The 13,628-nt window shown below is 42.0% G+C and overlaps 1 protein-coding gene across 5 annotated transcripts in view; it reads right to left on the bottom strand.

Moving 5' to 3' along the window:
- GRM8 (glutamate metabotropic receptor 8) overlaps positions 1 to 13,628 on the bottom strand; it is an 811,904-nt gene that overhangs the window by 633,502 nt on the left and 164,774 nt on the right. For all 5 annotated transcript variants that reach the window (XM_021079054.1, XM_021079053.1, XM_021079052.1 and 2 more), the window contains one exon: positions 10,234 to 10,450. In XM_021079054.1, coding sequence (XP_020934713.1) covers positions 10,234 to 10,450 — 217 coding nt within the window. The remainder of the gene's footprint in view (positions 1 to 10,233; positions 10,451 to 13,628) is intronic.

The raw sequence follows: 13,628 nt of genomic DNA, 5'->3' as shown, positions 1-13,628 counted from the left end.
ATTATTCCGAAGCCAAGAGACTTGTAAGCTGAGGTTGGGGACAAACTGTTGGCCTGATTCAGACTCAGGAACTGAACAAAACTGAAACTGCTGCTAAGGGCACAGGGGATGCTGGGTGAGAGTGATCAGAGGGAACAGGGGTTGAAGCTGCAGAGCAAGTCAGATACTGTCTATAGGTGGATACATCTACAAAACCATCCACAGATCAAGAAATAAGAATTGTCAAAAACTATATATATATACATACACACATACATTTACACATATTAAACATTTCACAAATTTACACATTACAAATTTGGCATCATATCCTACATTCATTGCTTGTGCTGTCTCTTTTTCTCAGGAAAATTTGTTTCTGTTGAACTTATCTAAATTAATTTTACTCATATCACAAAGTATACTCCCTTTGAGCTTGGGGTCCAGAAACCATCACCTTCCACTGGCTTATGGCAGGTCTTTTTGTTACATGAACTGCAGGATGCCTTCTCGTGGGTACTGTTTTCTTGGACAATGCCTCTAAATGATGCCTCCATGAAGGCAATGATCATATTCATTCGTAATTGTTTGTTTACATCTCTGTATCCACGGATACACAGTAGCCACCTAGGAAGCAGAGGCCATGATTCATCTCTGGGTCCCGAAAACCTAGAATAAGTATGACCTAATGCATGGTAGGTACACATTAGATGCTGGCTGAGTCAATTAATATACAGAAGGTTCAAAAAGAAGGGGAGAAAGCACACTTGGTGAGCCAACACTGACGGGCACTTAATTAATTCATGCATTCAACTAGGTGCCAACACTATTCCATGTAGTATATTAGTCATGCTAAGAAAATAACAATTATTGGAGTTCCCACCATGGCACAGTGGAAACGAAGCCGACTAGGAATGATGAGGTTGCGGGTTTGATCCCTGGCCTCACTCAGTGGGTTAAGGATCTGGCGTTGCTGTGGCTGTGGTGTAGGCAAGTGTAGCTCCGATTAGACCCATAGTCTGGGAACCTCCATATGCCACGGGTGCAGCCCTAAAAAGCAAAAAAAAAAAAAAAAAAAGACAGACAGAAAATAACAATAATAATAGAATTGGTCCCTGCTGGGAGGTAAAAAGCAAGTTTCAGGAATGAGAAGTATCGACTGCTTCTATTTGAGCACTTATTTAGGCCTCACTCCACCTTCTTATTTGCTCACTGAGCAAACTGGACACAGGCTCAAGGCAATAAGACAATTGCTGCGCCACCCGCTGTCGAGGGTGGGTGGGCTCCTAACACAATATGAGTTGGCAGTTGTTGATCACTTACCACAAGCCACACATTGTTCTGCATGATTTTCTTCAATCCCTATACAATTATTATCCCCATTGTACAGATGAGGAAATTGGGGCACAGAAAAAAATAAGTCATGATCTTGGTGCCAGGCTATGACAGATCTGGAAGTCACACCCTGCCAGTAAGAACCTCTTCACTCCCCAACGCTGTGTGGCCTGAGGGATCAGGGGTAGGCTGAACCTACAGATCACAGGCTTTGGTATGTTCCAGTAATAAAAAATTGAATTCTGAGAGTCTCAACAGAATGGAAGCCCCAAAGATTCCCAAGTAGGTTACACGTTAGCAAAGCAAATACCTAACACATTGTGGGGAACATCTCTGCCCTTCAGTCCCAGAGCCTAAGCAAGCCTGACCACTAAGCTCTCAACACCAACACAACCAGGAATCTGGTGACAGTGGCCATGCCACAGAAACTCCTAAAGCACCTGTCGTATGCCAGGCCTTCTGCCGGGAGGAGCCCCTCCACTGAGAAAGGCACATTTTGGTGGATGAGGTATACAGAGAAACTAGCATCATGATCAGAGCGGCAAGTGGTCCCACAGGGTTAAGTTCAAGGACTCATGAGAGTACATCACTAAGGACGAGACAAGGTCCCTCAAGGTGATGCTGCACAGACTCCAGCAAACACACCTGTCAGGTGATACAATACGTAATATTCAACAGCCAGGGTGAAAAGAATAAGATAAGGTGGAGTTCCTGTTATGGCTCAGTGGGTTACGAACCCAACATAGTGTCCATGAAGATGTGGGTTTGATCCCTGGCCTCGCCCAGTGGGTTAAGGATCCGGCATCGCTGCAAGCTGTGGTGTAAGTTGCAGACAAGGATCGGATCCAGTGTTGCTGGGGCTGTGGTATAGGCCTTGAGCTGCAGCTCTGATTCGACCCCCAGCCCAGGAACTTCATCTGCCACAGGTTCAGCCCTAAAAAGAAAAAAAAAAAAAAAAAGGATAAGCCAGGGTAGAATTCGTACCATGATGGGTATGGAAGACCAGTAAAGACAACAGAGAGGGTAGGTGGGCAAGAGCCACTTAAAATCTCCTCTCTGATCTTTCAGGCAGAATATGACCAAGTTTGAAGGTAATTAATGAATCAAACAAAGCCTTCTTTGGCTATTTATCCTACCCACCAGGCAGTACATCTACCACCTTCATAATAATGTATACGTTTTGCCGCACCTTGTGGAAAAAAAAATTTGTATTATCCCCATTCCTTTCGTTCATAATGCCTGATATCAAATAGAACTTTTGATGCACATTCACAAGTATTATATCACAGGATGATCACTGAGCAGAGGGCCCCCATTTCATAGACAAAGTCCCATAATTGAAGAAGAGGGATTTAAACACATTTTTGACTCCAAAGTGGGTTGCCCTGCATCAAACTGCCATTGTTTACTAAGCACTTAGCTCCGGCATTAGAACCATAGGTTTGAAAGCACTTATTTGCTATTTCACATTATTAGCAGCTGTTGCTACTCAGCAGTTCCTAAGCTCTAAATATTAAGCAAAGCTAGAGTGAAGAACAGCTTTGAAATGATGCTTTATTTGATCAAGTTCTGCAGTAATTGTCAAAATCATATACACTTTCTTTGGATCCCTGTAAAGCTTCTGCAGGATCACTGCACCTGCAGTTCCAATTTGCAATTTCCTCAGCCCTCCTTTGAAGTTATTCTTGCCAATTACCTGGTGTTAATATTAATTAAATATGATTTGCAACTTGAAATGTGGTGTTATCAATGGAACTCAGCTGTAGGAATAGAAAGTAAAAATTTCAATTGAATTAAAATGTTTCCTTTCATTCACAGTATTTTACAACATTAATTCTTTTGTCAAATTGATTTTTGCCTGCTAGAAGTCATTTTTCCAAAGCAATGAACATCTGAGGGAAAAAGCTGCTCTTTATGTATTTTTTCTATTCTGTCATTGAAAATACTTTGTTTTAATCTTGAAGCGAATCCATTGCAGTTAATAGAAACTTGATTCTTGTTTGCAACACAAGAGGGAAAAAATGCTTTCTCTTAAAACTGTACTGAGATATCTTGAAAAATGATCAGGGGGCACTTTTCAACTGTGGAATTAGAATGGAATTTCTTTATTTCCTGACCCACATCAAAAATAAATGACTATCAAATATTTTGGCAAGTGTCATTCATTTTATATACACAAAAATAATTTCATTAAATTGGTCTATTGCATTAACATTTCAAACAGATTGTGCCAATCCAGCGACCTCTGTGGTCCCTTCCCAGTCTGAGATTTTAAGATTCCGAACACATGTCAGACAGTAGTCAGAAGCTTCCAGCATTTGCAAATGAGAAGGGAAAAAAGTCACGTACGGTAGAAGATTTGACAGAATCAGGTCTATTCTGCCCCCTGTAACGTGTGGGATGACGACTTGCAGGCCTGTCATCTTCAATAAGCCGTTCATAAACACGATGACTGATTAAAGGAAGTGTGTTGCCATACTGTGCAAATCCACAGTGAAAAGATATAATGCTTTCACAAATTCCTTTGATCTTCAAAGATAAAGCTTTAGCTTCCTCGCCCCTTATAACGATCATGGCAGCATTAACATTTATTATCCTGTCTTCTTTTTTTTAAATAATATAATCAGGTAAGACAAAGAAGGGAAGGAACCTGTCTAAAGCCTCAAGGAAGTCGTTCATTGAGGCCCAAGCTACAAGTTCCAGAGCTTAGGCGAGAAACGTATGGGCATATATTGTTAACTCCCTTATTATAATATCAGTGAAAACATCATATCAAAGCATTAAGACAAGACAGAGAGGACCGGTCGTAACCACTGAGGGTGTACGAAAGAGGCAGTGGGCAAGTCTTAACCACCAGCAGCAGCGAAGCTATTCCCTTCCCTCAAGCCAAAAGAGACCAAAAGGGGAAATAAAAATAAATTAGACCAGAAAGGACTCGCCGGATGTCCATAATTTCCCTGGCGTTGCTGAAAAGAACAATAGCTTGGAATTACACCGAGCAGGGAGGCTGAACAGCCAGGAACCGCTGTAGAAGGAGTGCCCGCGGGGATCCTCCTGGGATGCTCTTGACTTCTTAGAATCCCCGGGAAAGCCAGACACGCTGGAGGACCCTCCCACCAACCCCAGTCTGGAATCTGAGTTACCCATCAGGTCACCTCATCTACCCAAGTAGTCAGGTTTAGAAGGGTAGAGTTCTGTAGCCCTTCAGAAGGGACTCTTGAACTATGATGGGTTTCTCAGTTAATCAAATTCTATCTTAGCATCCCTCTCATCTTTCTCGCTAACTGGCTGTCCTCCTGGTCCACCTCCCATCTCTGTCCCTGCAAGTCATCTCCCTGGGTACACTTCTCTTCACTCTCACCCCCTGCTATGGGTCTAAAATTGTGTCTCCCCCACAGATACACCCAGTACCTTGGAATGCGACCTTATCAGGAAATAGGGTTATTGCGGATACAATTAGTTAAGATGAGGTCATGCTGGAGTAGGGCGAGGCCTTTAATCCGATATGACTGGCCTCCTTAGAAGAGAAGACAGACACAGATGCAAGAATGGAAAACACAACATGTGATGATGGATGCAGTCTGGGCGGATGCATCTACAAGTCCGTGATCACCAGCAAAACACCAGAAGCTACAAGAGGCAGGAAAAGGATGCTCCCCTAGAGGTTCCAGAAGCAGCACGGCTCTGCTGACACCTGGATTTCAGAGTTCTAGCCTCCAGAACTGTGAGACAAGTTTCTACTCTTTTCAACCACCCAGTTTGTGGTGTTTTGTTATGGCAGCCCTAATACACCTGCTCCTCTCAAGGACATGCCTTGATTCTCTGCCTCTGTACCACACGCTTGCAGCTGTGCCCTCCAGCAAAGGTCCTGTTCGCTTATGAAAACCTGCTCAATATCTCTGGATTTTCCTCAGGAACACCTACCATCTCCTCCCACAAAAACGTCAAAGAAGACGGAGAGACCGCCCATGGCCATGAACCCATCAAGGAAAGAGAAAGAACACTCTGCTATAGTCTCAGTTTTCCATCGCTAAACCTAGACCATTATTCCCACCTTCATTTTGTTTTCCTTTATATCAGTTTGATTTTTTCCACCTTCGTTGAGGTATAATCAACAAACAAAAATTGTACCTTGTTGAGGTGTACAACAGGATATTTGATATACATTGGGGAATGATTACCACAATCAAGCTAATTAACATCTCCATCAGCTCAACATAGTTACTTGCGTGTGTGTGGTGAGAACACTTCAGGATCAATTCTTAGTAAAATTTCAAGTATCCAATGCAGTATTATTAGCTAGAGTTACCACTCTGTACATTAATCCCTCAGAATTTATTCATCCTGTTTTTTGTTTGTTTGTTTTTGTCTTTTTGCCTTTTCTGGAGCCGCTCCCATGGCATATGGAGGTTCCCAGGCTAGGGGTCTAATCAGAGCTGTTGCTGCCGGCCTACACCAGAGCCACAGCAACTCGGGATCAGAGCCGCGTCTGCAACCCACAACACGGCAACGCTGGATCCTTAACCCACTGAGCAAGGGCAGGGATTGAACCCGCAGCCTCATGGTTCCTAGTTGGACTCGTTAACCACTGCGCCACGACGGGAACTCCTCATCCTGTTTAACTGAAAGTTTATTCCCTTTGTTCAACATCTTCCCATTTCTCCTACCTCCCACCAGCCTCTGGCATTCACAACCTACAGTCTACTTTTATGAGTCTGACTCTTAGATTCTACATATAAGTGAGAGCATGCAGTATTTATCTTTCTGTGTCTGGTTTATTTCACTTAGCATAAGGTCCTTCAAATCCATCCATTTTGTCACAAGTGGCAGGAATTCCTTCTTTTTTGAAACCTGAATAATGTCCCATTTTATTTATATGTATTTATCCAATCATCCATCATATGGTTTGTTTCCATATCTTAGCCATTGCAAATACTCCTACAATGAACATGAGAGTACAGATAACTCCTCAAGACACCAACTTCATCTTCTTTAGACATATATTTAGAAGTGGAATCGCTAGATCACATGGTACTTCCATTTTTAATTTCCAAGGAATCTTTGAATTATTTTCCATAATGACTGTACCACTTTACACTTCTATCAACCGTGTACAAAGGTTTCCTTTCTGCTGCATCCTCGCCAAAGCTTATCATTCCATACCTTTATGTCAAGCTTTTCCCCAAAAGTATATCCTCTGCCCCCTTTAATTCCCATTGGTCATGTTCTACCTCAGCAATAACCCTTCCCACCTCAATTCTCAGCCTTGTTAGAATGAGCTTCAGAGCTGAATCTCAGTTCCTGTCTGGGCTCTAGACCAATGTTCTTTGCTGCTCTTCCCCCCAAATGTAAGTACCAGTATTTACAGCTTATTGGGTTTATAACCAAACGATGCTTCCATCCCCAACTAACCCCTTTCCATTTCACTATCTCTTTTCTACTCATGGCATTTGCATTCTCCCAATTGCCCAAGTTCAGAATTACAAGTTTTTAATTTTTTTCTTACCCTCGAGCTCTACTTCCAAGCAGTTATTAAGCTCCAGAGACTCCACCTTGTGTCTCTCAAATCTGTTCCCTATTCCATTTCTATTATCACTGCCGTATATCAGGCTACGACCGACACTGGAAAAGCCTCTCAACTGCTCTCCCCAGCTTCCACGTCTCACCAGTACAATCTTAAATACACATGCTGATAAACTCCTCTCTCCTCAGTAGTTTCCTCCATTGTCTAGAAAATGAAGGATGAAATTATTATCCTACAAGGTGAAACACTCAGCTGTGTCCATGTTAAGCCATCCAGTTTCTTCTCCCCTACCTCACAACACGAACTATGATCCCGTAAAACTGTGCTATTTGCTGATATCAAATTGGTTTTGCCTTCTCCAGTAAAAATGCTATAGTCAAGGATACCCAGGTCTGAGACTAGAGCAGCTATGACATCAAGGGGCCATTTGTCTTGTTTTAACAAATAACTCCTGTCCCTCTCTCCCTGAGAAGGATCTAGACTAGAGAAAAGACATCATTGACAACTGCGTTCATGACCATCATTCACTCATAAACTTCATTCTCCAAGACTCACGAAGGACACTTCGCTGAGTCTCAGATTTTGTTAAAATGAAAAATGTTCTAATCAAACTGTACAAGCAATTTATCACTAAACAGATTTTCATTTCTCTACCATTCCATTATGATCTGTCAGAATTAATCAGAGACAAAGCATAGGAAGCCTCGATTTACACTGAAATTTCTTTGCGATCCACATTGCTGAAGAGAGAAACTCTGAAAACAGTACAGGAAAAGGTGTAAGAGTTGGGGAAATGTGTAAGTTTATTAATCGGCAGACACTCCAAGAAATGAATTTATACATCTTCTTCTCAGTCAAGAGACCAAGATTTTTAAAAACTACTAACATGGTGACAGGGATGTCATCAATGTTGCAGTAAGAAGAGCAAATGTTACAGAACTAATGAATTTTCATTAGAGTCATCAGATCATTTCAGAATGGGTTAAGTTGCTACCATTTGCCATTCCCATTAATATCATTGTCATGTAAAAGGTTTAATTTTCAGCTATTTTTGTTCTAGATAAAATCTTTGTCATTAAAATGAGGGATGATTTTGATATTTAATATATTCCATGGCATACTCTAGTGTGGCACTAATTTGGCCTTTTCATTATTCTGCATATTAATTGACAATCCAGCCCTCCTCCATTCCCCAGATAAGTGAGAACTGAAATAGAATGGACAGCCAATCAAGTCACAGAATGCTGAAGGGATCAACATAGAAGAAACGGGTTGTTCTAATCAGGAGCAAACACAAGGCACTAAAATTACTTTCTCCCATACTAATGCCTAAAACACAGCAATAATGAATGGTACCATCTGACTCCTTTTAGGTGACAGGTACCAAAGTATAGCAATGCTCCCTAAAAGTGAAAACTACGTCTTTATTTTTTTAGCAGGAGGAAGAGTACCTCGATCTTGACTTTTAGAACAGCGCATTTTATCAGATTCTGCAACAACTAGTAAATCATGTCCCGCGTTAAATGTTTCATCGTAATCTGTTTCATGTACACAGAATGTATCCTGAAGTTGAGAAGGTACAGACAGGATCGCAACAGGAAACTTCTTATTTCAATACCTACTCATTTCCTTCTTTCGTTGAATTATCTCTCAGTAAGAACTGACATCAGCAGCTTAAATAATGCATTAACCTGGCTTTCAGAAGCTATTGTTTTCATTTGAGAGGGCTTTTCTCTTAAGGATAAGCTGGGGATTCTTATCCAAGAAGGTAATATAATTTAGCATCATTTAAAGTTCAAATGAATGTTTTGAATCATTTTTATAGCAATAGTGATATAATTTAAAATTCCAAAGAGCAAAGATTATGGCATCATGGACATTTACAACCAGAATGAATAGTTGTCCCTTAAATAAATCAACTCAATCTGTCCAAAACAAGCCCAGGCCTTCTCTCCATTTTCTGCAACAGCACAGCACTGGAACAAATGTTAAATCTACTAGATATTGTGTATAATAAGTTTCCATGCTCTCTTATATACAAAAGAACAGAGCCCAGGCATCTTCAAGTCTTTCAAGAGAAAACCTTAATTCCAATAACTTTAGACTCTGTCTTTGCTAATTATGTTGATAAGCCCAAATCACTCCCTTGGTCTTTTCCTGTATTGATGCTTCCAAGGAAAATAGTAATGATCAATAGAACTTCCTGCAAGTTCAAAATAACGCTAAAACAGCTTAAAGGCACTTTAATTTTTCCATGAAACACTGCTTTTATAGAAAAATATGTACATTGTATTCAGCAATTCTTAGTAAGAACAATAGCATTTAAGTAATAGGATGAAAGGATACGTCTCCTTTCATCCGCAAAATTATATTGACCAATCAGCAATAAGGTTTATGTCCTGGAGTTCCCATCCTGGCTCAGCAGAAATGAATCTGACTAGCATCCATGAGGACACAGGTTCGATCCCTGGCCTCGTTCAGTAGGTTAAGGATCTGGCGTTGCCATGAGCTATGATGTAGGTCAAAGATGCGGCTTGGATCTAACCTTGCTGTGGTTGTGGCATAGGCCAGCAGCTATAGATCCGATTCGACCCCCTAGCCTGGGAACCTCCATATGCTGCAGGTGCAGCCCTAAAAGACAAAAAAAAAAAAAAAAAAAAAAAAAGATTTATGCCCCAAGTTGTTTTTTGTTTTCCGCTTTTTTCCCATATAGTGAAATGAATTTACATCCTCATGGCTAAATATACGTATAAAATGTACATTTACCAAATGCCTGCACAGAGTTGGATGAGAACCTTAAAAAAGCCCAGGACAGAGTTCACCAGCGCCCTGTTCTAACCAAGTTTTCATATCCTGCCCTTCATCCCACTGTAAGCTTCAGAGTTTAAGGTAAGAAAGAAAATTCAAAAAGTCAAATATGACAATAAGAATTTCACTGTAGCATAGCCTTGGGGGCTACTCCAGTATTGTTTTAAGATGATTACCAGTCCTAATCCCTCTGGTGTTGAATGTTAAATTCCAATGCCTTTTTTTTTAATTTAATGACTTGCTAATGTAAACTTCCATCTAGAACAATCAACTAGTATGTCATTTATTCAAATTTACAGTGGCTCTACTGTGCCAGCAAACTCCCTCGTCAAAACAGACAACTTTAAAAAATGTTCGCCTGAGTCAGGAGCTCCACTTCCTAAATTAGCACCAAAATGTCACCTTGATAGACCATGAACAACAGAATCATTTATAATAAGCCCAGCGTCCCCCTGGAGTGGACAGCCTGGGTCAGGCCTCTGTAGGAGCCCTAATTATTCTGTACAGATCGGAGAACTCGAGGGAGCTGCTCAGACTTCTGCCACCTGTCGCCTCCAAACACCATCATCTAATAAATATACGCTTACCTATCTCCCTGGAGATCTGCGTGAAGGCCTCCACACCGCTCTCTCCGTAGTTGCCCTCGGAAGCCAGGGTCGACACATAATTCCACCCCAGGGCCGTCACGATGTCCACCATGGCTTGCGCTTGGTAAGAGTCGGGGGGGACCACGCGAGAGAAGAAGTCATACCTGGTGTTATCACTCAGCTCTGGGGCTGTGGATGCATAGCTGATTTGAGGTATCTGCAAAACAAACGGCAGGCCGTTTCAACCCAGGAGGCGTCTTGTCAAATGATGGGGTGTCACCCAAGAGACGATCCCACCAAAGCCACACCAGATGCCTCGACGGATCAGCCTGAAGCCAACAGAGGGTTTCAGGACCACCAATCATTTAGCAAGTGTTTTGTAGGAGCCTATGGGCTCATTTCTTTCAAAGCACATTTCTAAGCAGCAAGACAGAATTTAGTTTTGCTTCGGCTGCCATTGTTTCAGAAGCCAAAGCAAAACAAGTGTGCTTTTTCTGGTTGCTACGCTTTTCTTCAGTACATGGTAAGTTCTGGTGCAGACATGAGGCAGAAATGTCATTATCACACACTCATGCCTCAGAAAAGGTCACCTCTGAAATTGTCTTTGGCTTCAGGACGTAAAACCTACATAATGACAAAGAATTTAATATGAGATTTTTTTACACTTGATACCAGCTCAGTCTTAAGATTATATTTCTGGTAAATTATTTTAAATATATAGTTTTGCTAGTCTATTCACTGCTTATTGATACAATCACTGAGTACCACAAAAAGATTTGGGAATAGCTAACTATGTATCTTCCAATTAAAATATCTTTTCAGCTTCTCACCCCTCGGGGAAAAAAAAAAATCACACAACAGGAATCCATACCACAATTTCTTTAAGAAAAGAGACCGTTCTGACAAAAATAGGGTGAATTGCTAGATCTTCAAAATCAGACATCATATGTCGTTTCTCCCAAATAAATTCAAACTGAGTAACAAATTTGCTGCATGCCACCAATCTACTCCTAAAATTATGTGAAATGTGGAGCTCCCATTGGGGCTCGGCAGGTGTCAAACCTGACATAGTGTCCATGAGGATGCGGATTAGATCGCTGTCCTTGCTCAGTGAGTTAAGGATCCAGCATTACCGCAAGTGGGAATGCAAGACAGACACGCGGCTCGGATTCCGTGTGGCTGTGGCTGTGGTGTAGGCCGGCAGCTGCAGCTCTGATTCCACCCCTAGCCCGAGAACTTCCATATGTCACAGGTGCAGCTATAAAAAAGAAAAAAAAAATTGAAATGTAATATTCACTCATATATACAAGTGAAGATTCTTACTCTACCAGTGAAAAGTGCTAGCAGAACACAAGAATGTTGCAGTAGAGCAGAAGGACATGCAGGCTAGACAGAGCACGGAAGATGCAAGAAACCTGGCAGGCAAGGTAGGGAAGGACATCTCAGCCACAAAGAACTACATGTCCAAAGGCGTAGAGTCAAGGAGGGCATGAGAGATCCCAAGAACTGCAGTGTTTCCCACGATGGGAAGGAGGGATACCAAGAGAGGAACATCAGGAAATAACTGCAAAGCTAGACAGAGACCAGACGGTGAAGAGCTAATCAGGTTTGACAGGAGTGTGGATCTTGTCACCAAGGCCATGGGGAAGCCCAGTGAGGTTACCTGGCCTTGTATCCAACAGAGCGGCATCATCAAATTTTTGTTTTAAAAAGATCACACTGGCACAAGTAGGGAGTGTAGCAAGCCTTAAATTTCAGTATCCACCTGGGAAGACATATTCCCAAAGGTTTTGACTTAGTATGTCTAGCAGTCTAGGAGTCTGCATTTCCATGTGCCCTCCAGAAGCATCTGATGTGGATGGGCCCATGCTCAGAGATTTGCTGAATTACAGGGAAGTCATTCCAGAGGCAGGATGATCAGTTAGAAACATTACTACAGAAACCTAAGAAAGAAAGTATAAAAACTGAACTAAGGCAGTGGCAGGTGGTAAAAAAAGGATGAGTGCAGAACCTGTAAGGATCTAAAAGACAAGGAAGGGTGTAGGGGACAAGGAGGAATGTGGGACTCTCAGTCCCACAGCTTTGGGATCTGAGTAGATGATGTTTGCTATTTACCAAGACTGGAGAACAAGAGGAGATTCTGAAGTCAAAAATAATTAGTTCCATTTTTTTTTCCTTTGTCTTTTTAGGGCTGCACCTGCAGCACAGGGAAGTTCCCAGGCTAGGGGTCGAATCAGAGCTGCAACCACCAGCCTACACCACAGCCACAGAAATGCCAGATCCTTAACCCACTGAGCGAGGCCAAGAATTGAACACACGTCTTCATGGATATGAGTTGGGTCCATTACGGTTGAGCCACGATGGGAATTCCACGATTAGTTCAATTTTTGATTTGCATCTTTTGAGGTTCCTATGAGATGAATGGAAGCAATAAAAAGTAGGCAATGATATTGTGGGATCTGGAGTTTAAGAGGCATGTATCTCATCATTCCTCTGCTGCTTTGCTGTGGTGTGAAAATTCAGGGGTCAAAATGAGGCCATGGTCACTAACTCAGGTGGCCTGGTTGAAGATGCAGGTTTGACTCATACATAAAACAGTTAACTCTGCTTTCCATCAGATCCTGCAGCGAATGTCAGTGCTCTGACGTCAACGAGGCTGGCATTCCACCTGCCCACAGAGCTGCACACTCTGGAATCCGACTGTCACCCACCACCGCCTGGCCAGATGATTTCCAGTCCACACGGAGGTTTTGACTCTCCTCCTGACATCTTTGGAAAGCCCTCGATGTCTGAATAACCTTTCTTAGGTTTAGAGAGTCCTGCTCCATAAAGGTGGCTAGTGAAGTGACAATGAACTTCCCAAGACTTAAAGCCTCATTAGCCAGGGAAGAGAAGTAGAAGAATGTGCTTGGAGCTCTCCAAGGTGCTGTAGGATTTACTCAGCTTCTATGTAACCTGTATGTCGACGACAACTAGGATTTAGCTTGTTTCACACCCAATTCTTCCGGGTCCTGTTCTCCTAGTGGGATCATGTTAACTTGCCTATTAACTTTGTGAGACCGTGAAAACAGTCTTGACCTGCCTCTTCTTTCTCTGCCACATACACCAGCCATCTCTTGGTAGACTGTCCCCTTAGGCTTTGTGCCTTTGTAGTACAGGACAGCTCAGCAAGGACACCATCCAAATCTCAAACCACATACAAAATCTTGGTCTTTTTTTTTTTTAGCCATTTCTCACTTGCTTCTAGAGGATCTGGGAAAGAGACAATGGATGATTCAGTGAGATCTACTCTTTAGTAGGTAAAACTTTGCCAAAGATCAAAAACAGGTACATTTTTCTGTTCTAATGAAAAAGATCCAGCAGTCTGACCTTCATTTTGTAAGTAACTCCTTCCC

This window comes from Sus scrofa, chromosome 18 (assembly GCF_000003025.6).
Source record: "Sus scrofa isolate TJ Tabasco breed Duroc chromosome 18, Sscrofa11.1, whole genome shotgun sequence".
Classification (NCBI taxonomy): Eukaryota; Metazoa; Chordata; class Mammalia; order Artiodactyla; family Suidae; genus Sus; species Sus scrofa.
Note: the sequence above shows the minus strand (reverse complement) of the source record. Positions and strands in the feature narration are given on the sequence as shown.